Source organism: Cherax quadricarinatus, unplaced genomic scaffold (genome assembly GCF_038502225.1).
Source record: "Cherax quadricarinatus isolate ZL_2023a unplaced genomic scaffold, ASM3850222v1 Contig286, whole genome shotgun sequence".
In the NCBI taxonomy this organism is placed as follows: domain Eukaryota; kingdom Metazoa; phylum Arthropoda; class Malacostraca; order Decapoda; family Parastacidae; genus Cherax; species Cherax quadricarinatus.
In genome coordinates, this window is record NW_027195312.1 from 82,597 (window position 1) to 97,648 (window position 15,052).

At 37.7% G+C, this 15,052-nt stretch overlaps 1 protein-coding gene across 1 annotated transcript; it reads left to right on the forward strand.

Annotated features, from left to right (window-relative positions):
* The first annotated feature begins 10,841 nt into the window (after window positions 1-10,841).
* Window positions 10,842-13,642, forward strand: LOC138851303 (uncharacterized). The gene has a single exon (XM_070080291.1). It carries the CDS (start codon window positions 11,024-11,026, stop codon window positions 13,640-13,642), a length of 2,619 nt encoding a protein of 872 aa, XP_069936392.1. The 5' UTR covers window positions 10,842-11,023.
* The last annotated feature ends 1,410 nt before the right edge of the window (window positions 13,643-15,052 follow it).

The window sequence follows — 15,052 nt, forward strand, 5'->3', positions numbered from 1 at the left end:
AAAATCTGGAACTGTTACTGAATTGTCCCTACTATCATACTTCCATTCTATGCTAAAGGTAATTGATTTGTGATCGCTTGTGCCAAGTTCCTCATTAATTTCTAAATTATTAACAAGGGTTACCTTGTTCGCCAGAACCAAATCAAGTAGGTTATTTCCCCTTGTAGGTTCTGTCACAAACTGCTTCAAAAAACATTCCTGAACTACTTTTAAGAAGTCATTTGATTCTAAATTCCCAGTCAAGAAATTCCAATCAATGTAACTAAAGTTAAAGTCCCCTAGAATCACTACATTATCGTGCCTTGTGGCCTAGAGCTATGTCAAAGATACAACAAACATCCTTGTCTCCTGTTGAGTTAGTTGATGACAATGATTTGGGCTTGAATATGTTGTTTAGTGATGCTCTGTGCCCAGGATCATTAACACTGACTCCTCACTGTCATCAACCTGGTCAGGACACTACTGACGTTAAATTTCTAACTCATGATGATTTAATCAAGGATCAGTTTGTTGATCAGTCACTCGAAAGACTGAGAGATATAGCAGTTACTGAGAGTGAAGCAAAGGATCTTGATAATTGTTACTATTATAGTAATGGTGTACTGATGGAGAAAAATACATGTAAGTTGTCAGCTGATAGTGTTTCCACCACAGTCAAGCATCTTGTAGTGTTACCAGTTACATTTCGTGAACAAGCCATTGATTTTGCTCACAATAGTCCCATTGGAAGACATTTGGGTGCCAAGAAGACACTCTGTAAACTGGCAAAACATTTTACTTGGCCTAAAATGAAGGACACAGTAGCTGATCATGTGCGACGTTGCCACGTTTGTCAAATGACAGGCAAGCCAGCAAACACACCTCCACCTACACCTCTCACTGTGTTCACTAGTAGCAAAGTTCAGTTCATCTGGACTAGGGATTGTTCAGACTCGTTCAAAAGATTGAAGCGTTTGCTCTCCTCTGCTTCTGTGTTGAGGAGTCCTAATTTCAATCTTCCTTTCTTCTTACATATAGATGCGAGTGGTTATGCAGTGGGTGCTGTGCTTCTCCAACAGTCAACATCCACTGACATTCTCCATCCTATAATTTACTATTCATCTAAGCTCAAACGACACCAGAAAAATTATGCCACTATTGAGAAAGAGGCTCTAGCTCTTGTGGTGTCCTTGGAACATTTTGACGTGTATTTGGGCACTTCCCCATTTAAAATTAATTTTTTTTCAGACCACAATCCACTCACTTACATAAACACAATGAAGAGTAAAAATGCTAGGATCATGAGGTGGGCTCTCAGAATCCAGCCATACTCTATTAGTATACAACATATCAGTGGTCATTGTAATGTAATTGCTGACGCTTTGTTACGTCCTTAATAATTATCAGTTACATTTAAATTAATGTAATTTTATGCCCAAATACCTTTTGTTACTTGCTATGTCAAATTCAGCAAAGTAACGTAATCTCTCCAGCCCATGTTAATTATGTATACTCATGTCATGTCTAATTATTCTATTTATATATTCACAGTAGTGGTGATATATATGTGTGTGAGGAGGAGACAGTTGGAGACAGAAGCTGAGTGTTGAGTGTGTAGTGTTGTGTGGGCGATGTTACTGACTGGCGGAACACTCCTGCCACAGATCCCCCCCTCACTTCATTCCTTAAGTTACTACACACCTTAAGCTTCCTCATATGCAGATGTCCATATTGCCTCGCATTCCACTACCACTATTTAAGAGTGGAATGCCGTCTCCTGACTATCGCACAAGATTATTGTTCACATGCAGTCTCCACTACTATGATCGAGCATCATGTCATGCTTGTCTATGCTATCCTGTCTCTACACTGATGTACATAACCACGAGTAGGCAGAGATATGATACTGTGTACTGCCCTAGTACTAGGGGCATAACTTATAGTGATATAGACACTGTGAAATTATAGAAGTTCTTGGCACAAGAGTGATTGATTTATTTTTATATTAAATTGTATTATTAATGTGACATGAGAAATCAGTAATAATGTGAAAGACATTAATGCAACTCCTAGTGCGACCGTTTGTCGTGTTGGGGGCATGTTACAACCTGTGAATGGGTCACAATGTATATAATGTATATTACCTTTTCATATAATTTTATATTGCTTATATTTGTGATAATAGCTAAATCGTAAATATATTGCTTTATATTATTATTTTACTTAGTTATATTTATTAGGTAGGATGTAACATTTATATAATATTATTCAGTGCTCATAGTTAGTCTTGATTGTCTAACTACTGTAATTATCGCTCGTGGCTCGTTACTCTGCCGGCTTCTCGGTGTTGCTGGGCAGCACATGTCTATGGAGCAATCACGTGATCGAGGGGGGGAGGGTGTTCACACCTTGCCTGGAGTGGTCAGTCTGGACTCGACTCTCTTGGTGGTTCGACGTATTCTGGACAATATGTGCCTAACTCTCTCTTATTGGCCCTTGTTGGAAGATCGTCTCTGTCACTTTCTTGTTGTTGGTTCTGTAGAACTCTGTTCACAGAACATTGTCTAGACTTAGTGATTTTCGACGTTGTACTGAGGTTGTGTGTCGCATAGGCACTCTGAGCAAATCAGGTCCTGAGCTGTAGCTTCTGACCTAACTTGTACTGGTATCTGTGTACTGTCACAGTCGGGGATTTTCTTATGCTGAACTTAGACTCAGTAGTATCGGAGTTTTGTGACTTGTAGAGGATCTGCTGAAGGTCCCTACTTAGTGTCGTTATATTATCTCCTTGATCCTGATTCTGTGTTGCAGTTGCTTGTTATATTGCTATTGGGCTTAGCAGTAGTTTTATTGTTCAAGCAAGCTGTTCTGATTGCCAGGTGGTCAAGAGTTAGTTAATGTGAGGACTTTGTCAGTCACTAGTTAAGTTTATTTGGGTTTTGAGACATAGCGAAATACTTAGAGCACTTACACACATACACACAAACTTATTTGTATGTATATGTGTTATTAAATGTTAATGTACCAGACGGTACTTAAGACATAAAAATCTGATATGTGCCTTCAGCACAATATTTCTGTACACGAGAGGAGTGATCATTATTATTTTGATTACTTTGATAAATTTAATTTGATAATATACTCTTAGACAATTTTGTTATTAATAAACTTATTAAATTTTAATTTCTTTAGTTAGTAACCTATCAATTGCAATCTTGAAGCACTAATAATTATTATTGAATTCTAATGGATAATTGGACCAGGATAGTGACTACTTGTTACGTAAACGCAGTAACAGGCTGAATGCTAGAAGGGCAGTCCTATCTAGTATTCACTGGAGATCTCTATGCTTATTAGAAATCGTGTTTTTCGTAACACTGTTCTAATACATGACACAATAACATTCACACTCTGTTCTAACACATAACAATAACCTACAGTCATATTTCTAATACATGACAAAATAATCTACATTCACTATTCTAACACATGACACAATTACCTACACAAACTGTTCTAACATATGACAAAATAACCTTCACTCACTTTTCTAACACATGATACAATAACCTACACTCATAGTTCTGACACAGCACAATAACCTACACTCAATTTTCTATCACATGACACAATAACCTACACACACTATTCTAACATATGAGACAACCTAACACACACTGTTCTAACACATGACGCAACAACCTCCGCACACTGCTGTAACACCTGGCTCAATAGGCTATTACACGTTGTTCTAACACATGACACAATAACCTAAACTCACTCTTCTAACACTTGACACAATAACTGACACACACTGTTCTAACACATGAGACAATAACCTAACACACACTGTTCTCACACATGACACAATAACCTAAACTCACTGATCTAACATATGACGCAATAACCTACACACACACTATTCTAACACATGAGACAACCTATCACACACTGTTCTAACACATGACGCAATAACTTGCACACACTGTTCTAACACCTGATTTAACAGCCTACCACACATTTTTCTGGCACATGATGCAATAGATGACAGTCACTGATCTAACACATGGCACAATACCCTGACACACAATGTTCTAACACATGACACAAAAACCTACACTCACTGTTCTAACACATGACACAATAACCTGCACATACTATTCTAACACATGACACAACCTACACAGTTCTAACACTTGACACAATAACCTACACTCACTGCTCTAACACATGACACAAAAACCTACACTCACTGTTCTAACACATGACACAATAACCTGCACATACTCTTCTAACACATGACACAAAAACCTACACTCACTGTTCTAACACATGACACAATAACCTGCACATACTATTCTAACATATGACACAACTTACACAGTTCTACCACTTGACACAATAACCTACACTCACTGCTCTAACACATGACACAATAATCTACACTCACTGTTCTAACACACGACACAATAACCTACACTCACTGTTCTTACATATCACACAATCTGCGCTCACTGTTCTAACACATGCAACAATAACCTACTCATATTTTTTTAACACATGACAGAATAACCTACTTTCACTGTTCTAATACATAACACAACCTACACAAACTGTTCTAACACATAACACAAAAACCTATACTCATGTTCTAACTCACGACACAACCTCCAATGTCTGTTCTAACACATGACACTATAACTTGCACATACTCTTCTAACACCTGATTCAGTAGCCTACCACACATTTTTCTGACACATGACACAATAGATTACACTCACTGATGTAACACATGGCACAATACCCTGACACACAATGTTCTAACACATGACACAATAACCGACACTCACTGTTCTAAGGAATGAGACAATAACCTAACACACTCTGTTCTAACACATGACACAATAAAATACTCTCACTGTTCTAACACATGACACAATAGCCTACACACGCACACTGTTCTAACATATGAGACAATACCTTAACACACAATGTTCTAACACATGTTAAAATGCCCTGAACTCGCTGTGTTAACACATGCCACAATACTCTAACACGAACTGTTCTAACACATGACACAATAACCTACACTCACTGTTCTAACACATGACACAATAACCTACACTCACTGTTCTAACACATGACACAATAACCTACACTCACTGTTCTAACACATGACACAATAACCTACACTCACTGTTCTAACACATGATACGATAACCTAACACACACTATTCTAACACATGACAGAATAATCAACACACACTGTTCTAACACTTTAGACAATACCCTAACACACACTGTTGTAACACATGCCACAATAACCTAGACTCACTGTTCTAACACATGACAAAACATGCTTGCACACTCACTTCTAACACATGATTCAATACCTTATCACACATTTTTCTAACACATGACACAATAGACTACTCTCACTGTTCTAACAAATAACACAATAACCGACACTCACTCTTCTAACGCATGAGACAATAACCTAACACACACTGTTCTAACACATGACACAATAACCTACACTCACTGTTCTAACACATGACACAATAACCTACACTCACTGTTCTAACACATGACACAATAACCTACACTCTCTGTTCTAACACATAACACAACTTACACTCACACTTCAACCACATGACACAATAACCTAACACATTCTGTTCTAACACATGACACAATAACCTATACCTACTATTCTAACACATGACACAATAACCTATACCTACTATTCTAACACATGAGACAATACCCTAACACACACTGTTCTAATACATGACACAATAACCTGCACACACTGCTCTAACACATAAAAAAACTCAACACACTGTTCTAACACATTACAAAATAACCTAACACAAACTGTTCTAACACATAACACAATAACCTATACTCACTGTTCTAACTCACGACACAACCTCCATTCTCTGTTCTAACACATGAAACAATAACCTAACACACACTGTTCTAACACATGAAACAATAACCTAACACACACTGTTCTAACACATGAAACAATAACCTACACTCACTGTTCTAACACATGAGACAATAACCTACATACACCGTTCTAACACATGAGACAATAACCAAACACACACTGTTCTAACACATGACTCAATAACCTGAACACGCTGTTCTAGCACATGACACAATTACTAACACGCACTGTTCTAACACATGTGACAATAACCTGAAACACACTGTTCTAACACATGAGACAATAACCGACACACACTGTTCGAATACATGACTCAATAACCTACACACTGTTCTCACACATGAGACAATAACCTACAATCACTGATCTAACACATGACACAATAACCTACACACACACTATTCTAACACATGAGACAACCTAACACACACTGTTCTAACGCATGACGCAGTAACTTGCACATTCTCCTCTAACACCTGATTCAACGGCCTACCACACATTTTTCTGACACATGACACAATAGATTACACTCACTGATCTAATACATGGCACAATACCCTGACACACAATGCTCTAACATGTGACACAATAACCGACACTCACTGTTCTAAGGAATTAGACAATAACCTAACACACTCTGTTCTAACACGTGACACAATAAAATACTCTCACTGTTCTAACACATGACACAAAAACCTACACTCACTGTACTAACACATGACACAATAACCTATACCCACTATTCTAACACATGAGACAATAACCTAACACACACTCATCTAACACATGACACAATAGCCTGCACACGCACACTGTTCTAACATATGAGACAATACCTTAACACACAATGTTCTAACACATGTCAAAATGCCCTGAACTCGCTGTGTTAACACATGCCACAATACTCTAACACGAACTGTTCTAACTCATGACACAATAACCTACACTCACTGTTCTAACACATGACACGATAACCTAACACACACTATTCTAACACATGACAGAATAATCAACACACACTGTTCTAACACTTTAGACAATACCCTAACACACACTGTTGTAACACATGCCACAATAACCTAGACTCACTGTTCTAACACATGACAAAACATGCTTCACACACTGATCTAAAACATGACACAATAATCTACACATGATTCAATAGCCTATCACACATTTTTCTAACACATGACACAATAGACTCCACTCACTGTTCTAACACATAACACAATAACCGACACTCACTCTTCTAACGCATGAAACAATAACCTAACACACATTGTTCTAACACATGACACAATAACCTACACTCACTGTTCTAACACATGACACAATAACCTACACTCACTGTTCTAAAACATGAAACAATAACCTAACACACACTGTTCTAACACATGACACGATAACTTAACACACACTATTCTAACACATGACACAATAACCTTCACTCACTGTTCTAACACATGTGACAATAAAGTAGCACACACTGTTCTAACACATGACACGATAACCTAACACACACTATTCTAACACATGACACAATAACCTTCACTCACTGTTCTAACACATGACACGATAACTTAACACCCACTATTCTAACACATGACACAATAATCTACACTCACTGTTCTAACACATTTCAAAATAACCTAACACAAACTGTTCTAACACATAACACAATAACCAACACTCACTGTTCTAAATCACGACACAACCTCCACTGTCTGTTCTAACACATGACACAATAACCTAACACAAATGTTCTAGCACATGACACAATAACCTAACACAAATGTTCTAGCACATGACACAATAACGTACACTCATTGTTCTAACGCATGAGACAATAACCAAACACACACTGTTGTAACTCACACTGTTGTATCACATGCCACAATAACCTTCACTCACTGTTCTAACATATGACACACTAACCTAGACTCACTGTTCTAACGCATGTGACAATAACCTGAAACACACTGTTCTAACACATGACTCAATAACCTAACACAGTCATTGTTTTAACACATGAGACAATAACCTAACACACACTGTTCTAACACATGACACAATAACATACACACACTTTTCTCAAACATGACACAATAACAAACACTCACTGATGTAACTCATGACACAATAACCTACACACACACACTATTCTAACACATGAGACAACCTAACACACACTGTTCTAACACATGACACAATAATCTGCACACACAATTCTAACACCTGATTCAATAGCCTACCCAACATTTTTCTAACACATTGCACAATAGACTACACTCACTGATCTAACACATGGCACAATACCCTGACACACAATGTTGTAACACATGACACAATAACCTACACTCTCTGTTCTAACACATGACACAATAGCTGGCACTCACTCTTCTAACGCATGAGACAATAACCTAACACTCTCTGCTCTAACACATGACACAATAAAATACTCTCAATGCTCTAACACATGACACAATAACCTGCACACACTATTCTAACACATGAGACAATAACCAAGCACACACTGTTCTAACACATGACACAATTACCTACACACACTTTTCTAACACATGACACAGTACCCTGCACACATTCTCCTAACACATGACACAATAACCTACACAGCTCTGACACTTGACACAATAACCTACACTCACTGCTCTAATGCATGACACAATAATCTACACTCACTCTTCTAACACACGACACAATGACCTACACACACTGTTCTAACATATGACACAACCTACACTAACTGTTCTAACACATGACACAAAAACCTATACTCACTGTTCTAACACAAGACACAATAATCTACAGTCACTGTTCTAACACATGACACAATAGCCTACACTCACTGTTCTAACACATGTAACAATAACCTAACATACACTATTCTAACACATTACACCACAACTTAGCACACACTATTCTAACACATGACACAATAATCTACACTCACTGTTCTAACACACGGCAAAATAACCTGCACACACTGTTCTAACACATGACTCAATAACCTAACGCACACTGTTCTAACATTTGAGACAATACTCTAACACACGCTGTTTTAACAGATAACACAATAACCTACACACACTGCTCTAACACTCGACAAAAATACCTGAACACACTGTTCTAACACATAACACAATAACCTAACACAATCTGTTCTAACACATAACACAATAACCTGAACACGCTGTTCTAGCAAATTACACAATAATCTAACACACAATGCTCTAACACATGACAAAATCACCTGAACACACTGTTCTAATACATGTCACAATAACCTACACACACTATTCTAACACATGAGACAATAAGCTAACACACACTGTTCTAACACATAACACAATAACCTACACACACTGCTCTAACACATGATAGAATATCATTCACACACTGTTCTAACACATTACACAATAACCTAACACGCACTCTTGTAACTCATGCCACAATAACCTAGACTCACGGTTCTAACACATGACACAATAACCTACACTCCCTCTTCTAACACATGACAAAATATGCTGCCCGCACTGTTCTAACACATGAGACAATAACCTAACTCACGCGTTCACTTGTAATATTATGCATTTTACAGTCTGACACTTGTTATATTATTCATTTTAGGCTGACACTTGTAATATTACACATGTTACAATCTGACACTTGTATTACTGAACATGTTACAGTCTGACACTTGTTATATTATACATGTTACAGTTTGTCTCTTGTAATATTATACATGTTACATTCTCACACTTGTTATATTATGCATGTTGCAGTCAGACACTTGTAAATTATATGTTACAGTCTGACACTTGTAATATTATACATGTTACAGTCTGACACTTGTAATATTATATATGTTACAGTCTGACACTTGTAATATTATACATGTTGCAGTCTGACACTTGTAATATTATACATGTTACAGTCTGACACTTGTAATATTATACGTGTTACAGTCTGACACTTGTAATATTATACATGTTACAGTCTGACACTTGTAATATTATACATGTTACAGTCTGACACTTGTAATATTATACATGTTACAGTCTGACACTTGTAATATTATGTATGTTACAATCTGACACTTGTAGTATTATACATGTTACAGTCTGACACTTGTAGTATTATACATGTTACAGTCTGACACTTGCAATATTATTCATGTTACAGTCTGACACTTGTAATATTATGTATGTTACAGTCTGACACTTGTAGTATTATACATGTTACAGTCTGACACTTGTAGTATTATACATGTTACAGTCTGACACTTGTAATATTATACATGTTACAGTCTGACACTTGTAATATTATACATGTTACAGTCTGACACTTGTAATATTATACATGTTACTGTCTGACACTTGTAATATTATATATGTTACAATCTGACACTTGTAATATTATACATGTTACAGTCTGACACTTGTAATATTATACATGTTACTGTCTGACACTTGTAATATTATACATGTTACTGTCTGACACTTGTAATATTATATATGTTACAGTCTGACACTTGTAATATTATACATGTTACAGTCTGACACTTGTAATATTATATATGTTACAGTCTGACACTTGTAATATTATATATGTTAAAGTCTGACACTTGTAATATCTTTTTAATACTTTATATTATTTTTTAAGGTGAAGGAAGAGAAGTGAGTCAGTAATGACCGTTACTTCTTGTGGTACTCTTAACAAGCAGCAGCAACAGCAACAGCAGCAGAAACTGTGATAGCAACAGCAGCAGCAACAGCAGGAGCAGCAAGAATAGCAAAAACAGAAACAGCAGCAGCAGCAGCAAAAGCAGGAGCGACAACAACAGCAAATACGGAAACAGTAACAGCAGCAACAGTAACAGCAGCAGCAGCAGCAGCAACAACAACAGCAACAGTAACAACAGCAACAGTAACAACAGCATCAACAACAGTAGTAACAGCGGCAGCAACAACAGTAGCAATAGCTGCAGGAACAGTAACAGCAGCAGCAACAACAACAGCTGGTCTCCATCAAGCTTCTTTCATCACCGTTTATGTGTCATAATGCACTATGGATAATAAACAAGTGTTTAATGGATGTAGACTTATCAAGGCTGTTAAATTCTGTGCCAGAAATGTCTTGTATAAGACATTCCTCTGGGGAACCCCAGACAAACCTACCAATATGAAGTTGGATGATTACTTAAAACAAATAAATGTTCAAGTAACATCAAAATCTTTTGATAAAACACAAAAAGAGATGATTAAGAAGAGTCCAGATGGATCAGAGTTTGATGTGTCACTGTTGTATCTTAGCATCAAACTCGCCTGTAAGGATGTAGCTCCATTCAATGATCAAAAATGGTATATTGAAAGTGAAGAAATGGAGTACTACATTACGTCAATAAAGAACATGAGGAACAATGTTCTTCATGGTCAACTTGCAGTTACTGATGAAAATTATGATGAAAACATAAAAAATCTCCGGGAGTTGTTAAATGGTTGTCTTAAGACATCTGGAGAGAAGTATGGGAGAGATGAGGCTGAGGTGGACAACCAGGTCAAACAGATGAATGATGTACTCGATAAAATCACGACTGAGATTCTTGTAGAGGATGACATACTGATGTACTGTAGTGATGAGGTGAAGCATCATATGATTAATGACAGTCGTGACAAACTTAAGGAGATCTTACAAAGTATCAGCTATGTCAACCCAGTGTCTTTTATCACTAGTGATTTGAAACTTAAAGTAGATAAAATCTTTGTAGATATTGAGGTCAAACATGGGCAACGTGGAGGTGAAGGTGAACATATAAGTTATCAACACCTTCTTAGACTTGTTCAGACTACAACAGCAGTAGCATCTACAAGCACTGTCTCACAACAACAGTACCAGACTACAGCAGTACTATCGTCTACAAGCACTGCCTCACAAGAGCAGTACCAGACTACAGCAGTACCATCATCTACCAGCTCTGTCTCACAACAAGAGTACCAAACTAGAGCAGCACCATCATCTACATGCAATGTCTTACAACAACAAGGTACATCTGCTCACCCACATATAATATTGGTTGAAGGTCTGGCTGGCAGTGGCAAGACTACTCTAGTGAAGTTAGTAATAGATGAATGGACTCAGGATGGTCAAGGTAATATTAGTGACTTAGATAATTACGAGCTTCTACTGTGGGTGCAGTGCCGGGACCCAACAATGACCTGCTACCAGCACCTCCTGCACCGACTGATGCCAGAAATAACCATAAAATTCAAGGAAATTCATCCAAAACTGATGAAACTTTGCAAGATCTTAATTATAATTGACGGCCTTGATGAAGACAATGACAGTTCTAGAACACTAGTCCAGAGTCTACTGCAAGAATTTAAGTACTGTTCTAATATTGCTTTTCTGTGCACTTCACGACCAGAAAAAGTTGAGAACTTTAGGAGAACAATCCCTGCAGAGTATACTGTGACACATGCAACACTTCATGGTATATCTAAGAAAAATTTAGTACAATTCGTGCGTCTGAACCATCAGGAGATAACCAAACAAACAGGGAACAACAGAAATACTGAAGAACTGGAAAATAAGGTGATAAAGTTAGAAGGACTTCATGAACACTTAAGATTACCAATGAATTTGATTCTTATGATATACATCTGGGACCACGACCCTGACCAGCTAAACTTAACATCTGTCACTCACACGGAGCTATATTATAATATTCATGAACTGTGTAAACACAAGTTAATAGAGAGACTGACCAACCATGAAGATACAAAGAACATGGATGACAAGGATTTAACTGACAACATAAACATAATGTTGATGTATATATACAAAACATCACTGGAAACTCTTTCACTTGATCAGTTAAATTATGAAATAAACACTATAGATAAACTGATAACAACCTGTAAGCAATTGTGTTTACCTTATAAAGAAGTGTTGTCAGCGTTCCTTTGTTTAAGACCAACTTGGACGGTATTAGGGATCAAGGAACAGTACTCAGCTCCTCACAAGGGAATGCAAGATTACTTCGCTGCTCTCTATATTGTGAGGAATCTTAATAACCCACAGTATTCTACACCTACACCTGCGTCTGCTACACCTGCGTCTGCTACACCTGCGTCTGCTACGCCTGCGTCTGCTACACCTGCCTCAGCTACACCTGCCTTAACCCCACCTGTCAATATCAGGGGAGTGCTGGAAGAGAGCATCAGGTCAGGTGTGGTAGATATAAACAAGTACCAGAATGTTCTGATACATGTGGCTGGGCTGCTGTACCTGGTACTAGACCAGGTACCTGAGGTACCTGCACGGGAAGTGGTCCATCTCTTACAAGAGTCTGGTATGAGACACAACAACCAGTGGCTCAACCTCCTTGACAACACTAACATATCTCCAGTAATTGTCAAAGAAATATCTTACTTCTTCAATACTGAAGAAACAATTGTGGTAAGTGATGAACGTGTGAGAAGCTGCGCTGCTCTGCTACAACACCTCAGTTCTTGCGAGGTGAAGATTGATATTGATAGTGACCCTGGTGACCTACCTGACCTGCCTGACCTGCTGGCTGCCCTCACCCACCACCACTGTACACACCTGGAACTGAACCACCACTACCTTCATGCTGACGCAACCACCACTTCTGACAACTTCCTGCAACATCTACAACCTCGGTGAGTTGTTATTGTTAATAATGTTATTGTATATGATAACATTATCTTTACATTATTGTGAAAAATTATTATGATTATTATAATCCAAATCACCTGCAGGTTTATGGGACATCACCTGAATTATTACCTGCAAGTAATTTGGTGAGGTAAGTGTGAATTAAGTCAGAGTAGGTCACAGAACTGCACTCCTTCGATTGCCCACTTCTACACCTCTTTCACAAAAAGCTAGACCTGATATTCAATTAATAATTACAGTAATAAAATCAGCTACTCTGGTTAATTGTTGTGGACTGTATATGATCAAGAGTGTTGGAAACACAAAATATGACTATTAATACAAAGATCCTTGCAAACCATATCACGGGCGGGATTTGAACCCGCGGTCAGAGAGTCTCAAAACTCAAGACTCTCTGACCGCGGGTTCAAATCCCGCCCGTGGTATGGTTTGTTTGCAGTCGTGTCATTACGATTTCGTGAGACAAAGAACCTTGCATTACCACTTATCATTTGATGGGTGGAAGACAGTGCTGATGGAACATACCACAACACCTATGTCTAGCCCTTATACAATGCCATATGGATTACGCTTGCTCTTCTTGGTACTCAGCCTTGACAAAAAAACTGAAAGATAGACTGCAAATCACCCAGAACAAAATCGTAAGATTCATCCTGGGGCTGGGACCAAGAGAACATGTAGGCCAGGATGAATTACAGCAGTTGGATATGCTGAATGTTGAAGACAGAGTAAAACAACTGAAGCTAAATCATGTTTATAAAATTGCTCACAAACAATGTCCAGAATATCTTGCTGTCAATTTTGTCAAGGTTGTGAACCGCAGCAATCATAGTACTAGGGGGAGAGAGCACAACTTTGTAGTCGCCACAGTTAGTTGCCAGGCTTCAAACACCTTTTATTGTACAGCAATAAAGGAATTTAACAGAGTGCCCGCACATGTCAAAGCCAGTCATAGCATGAACCAGTTCAAGAAGAGTGCCAAAAGGTGTCTGATGAATGTAGCTACAGAAAGGGAGGGGAATGATTTTCTATTTTTTAGCTAACATACGTGTAAATTTTACCTTATTCCTAGTAATGACCCTCGTATTGTAGATAGTCTTAATGACCTTGGTGTAGTAGATAGTCTTTTTAGTATGATAATAAGATGTTATCTTCATTGTAGAATAATAAGAAAATATTATAACCTTTATATTATAATAATAAGGTAAAAGGACCCCAATGGAAATAAGTCACTCTGTCTGACTTTTTTGGGTTATCCTAGGTTCTCTACACATATGCTGCTATGTATGATAATTCTATGTAACTGTATTTGTGTATACCTGAATAAACTTACTTACTTACTTACTTACACCTGCCTAAATATGAGGAAACTAACTAACCAGAAGTTCATCATATAGT

Bases quoted from the DNA above. Each gene is read 5' to 3' on its own strand.
- LOC138851303 (XM_070080291.1), top strand. From the start codon at position 11,024: ATGGATAATAAACAAGTGTTTAATGGATGTAGACTTATCAAGGCTGTT.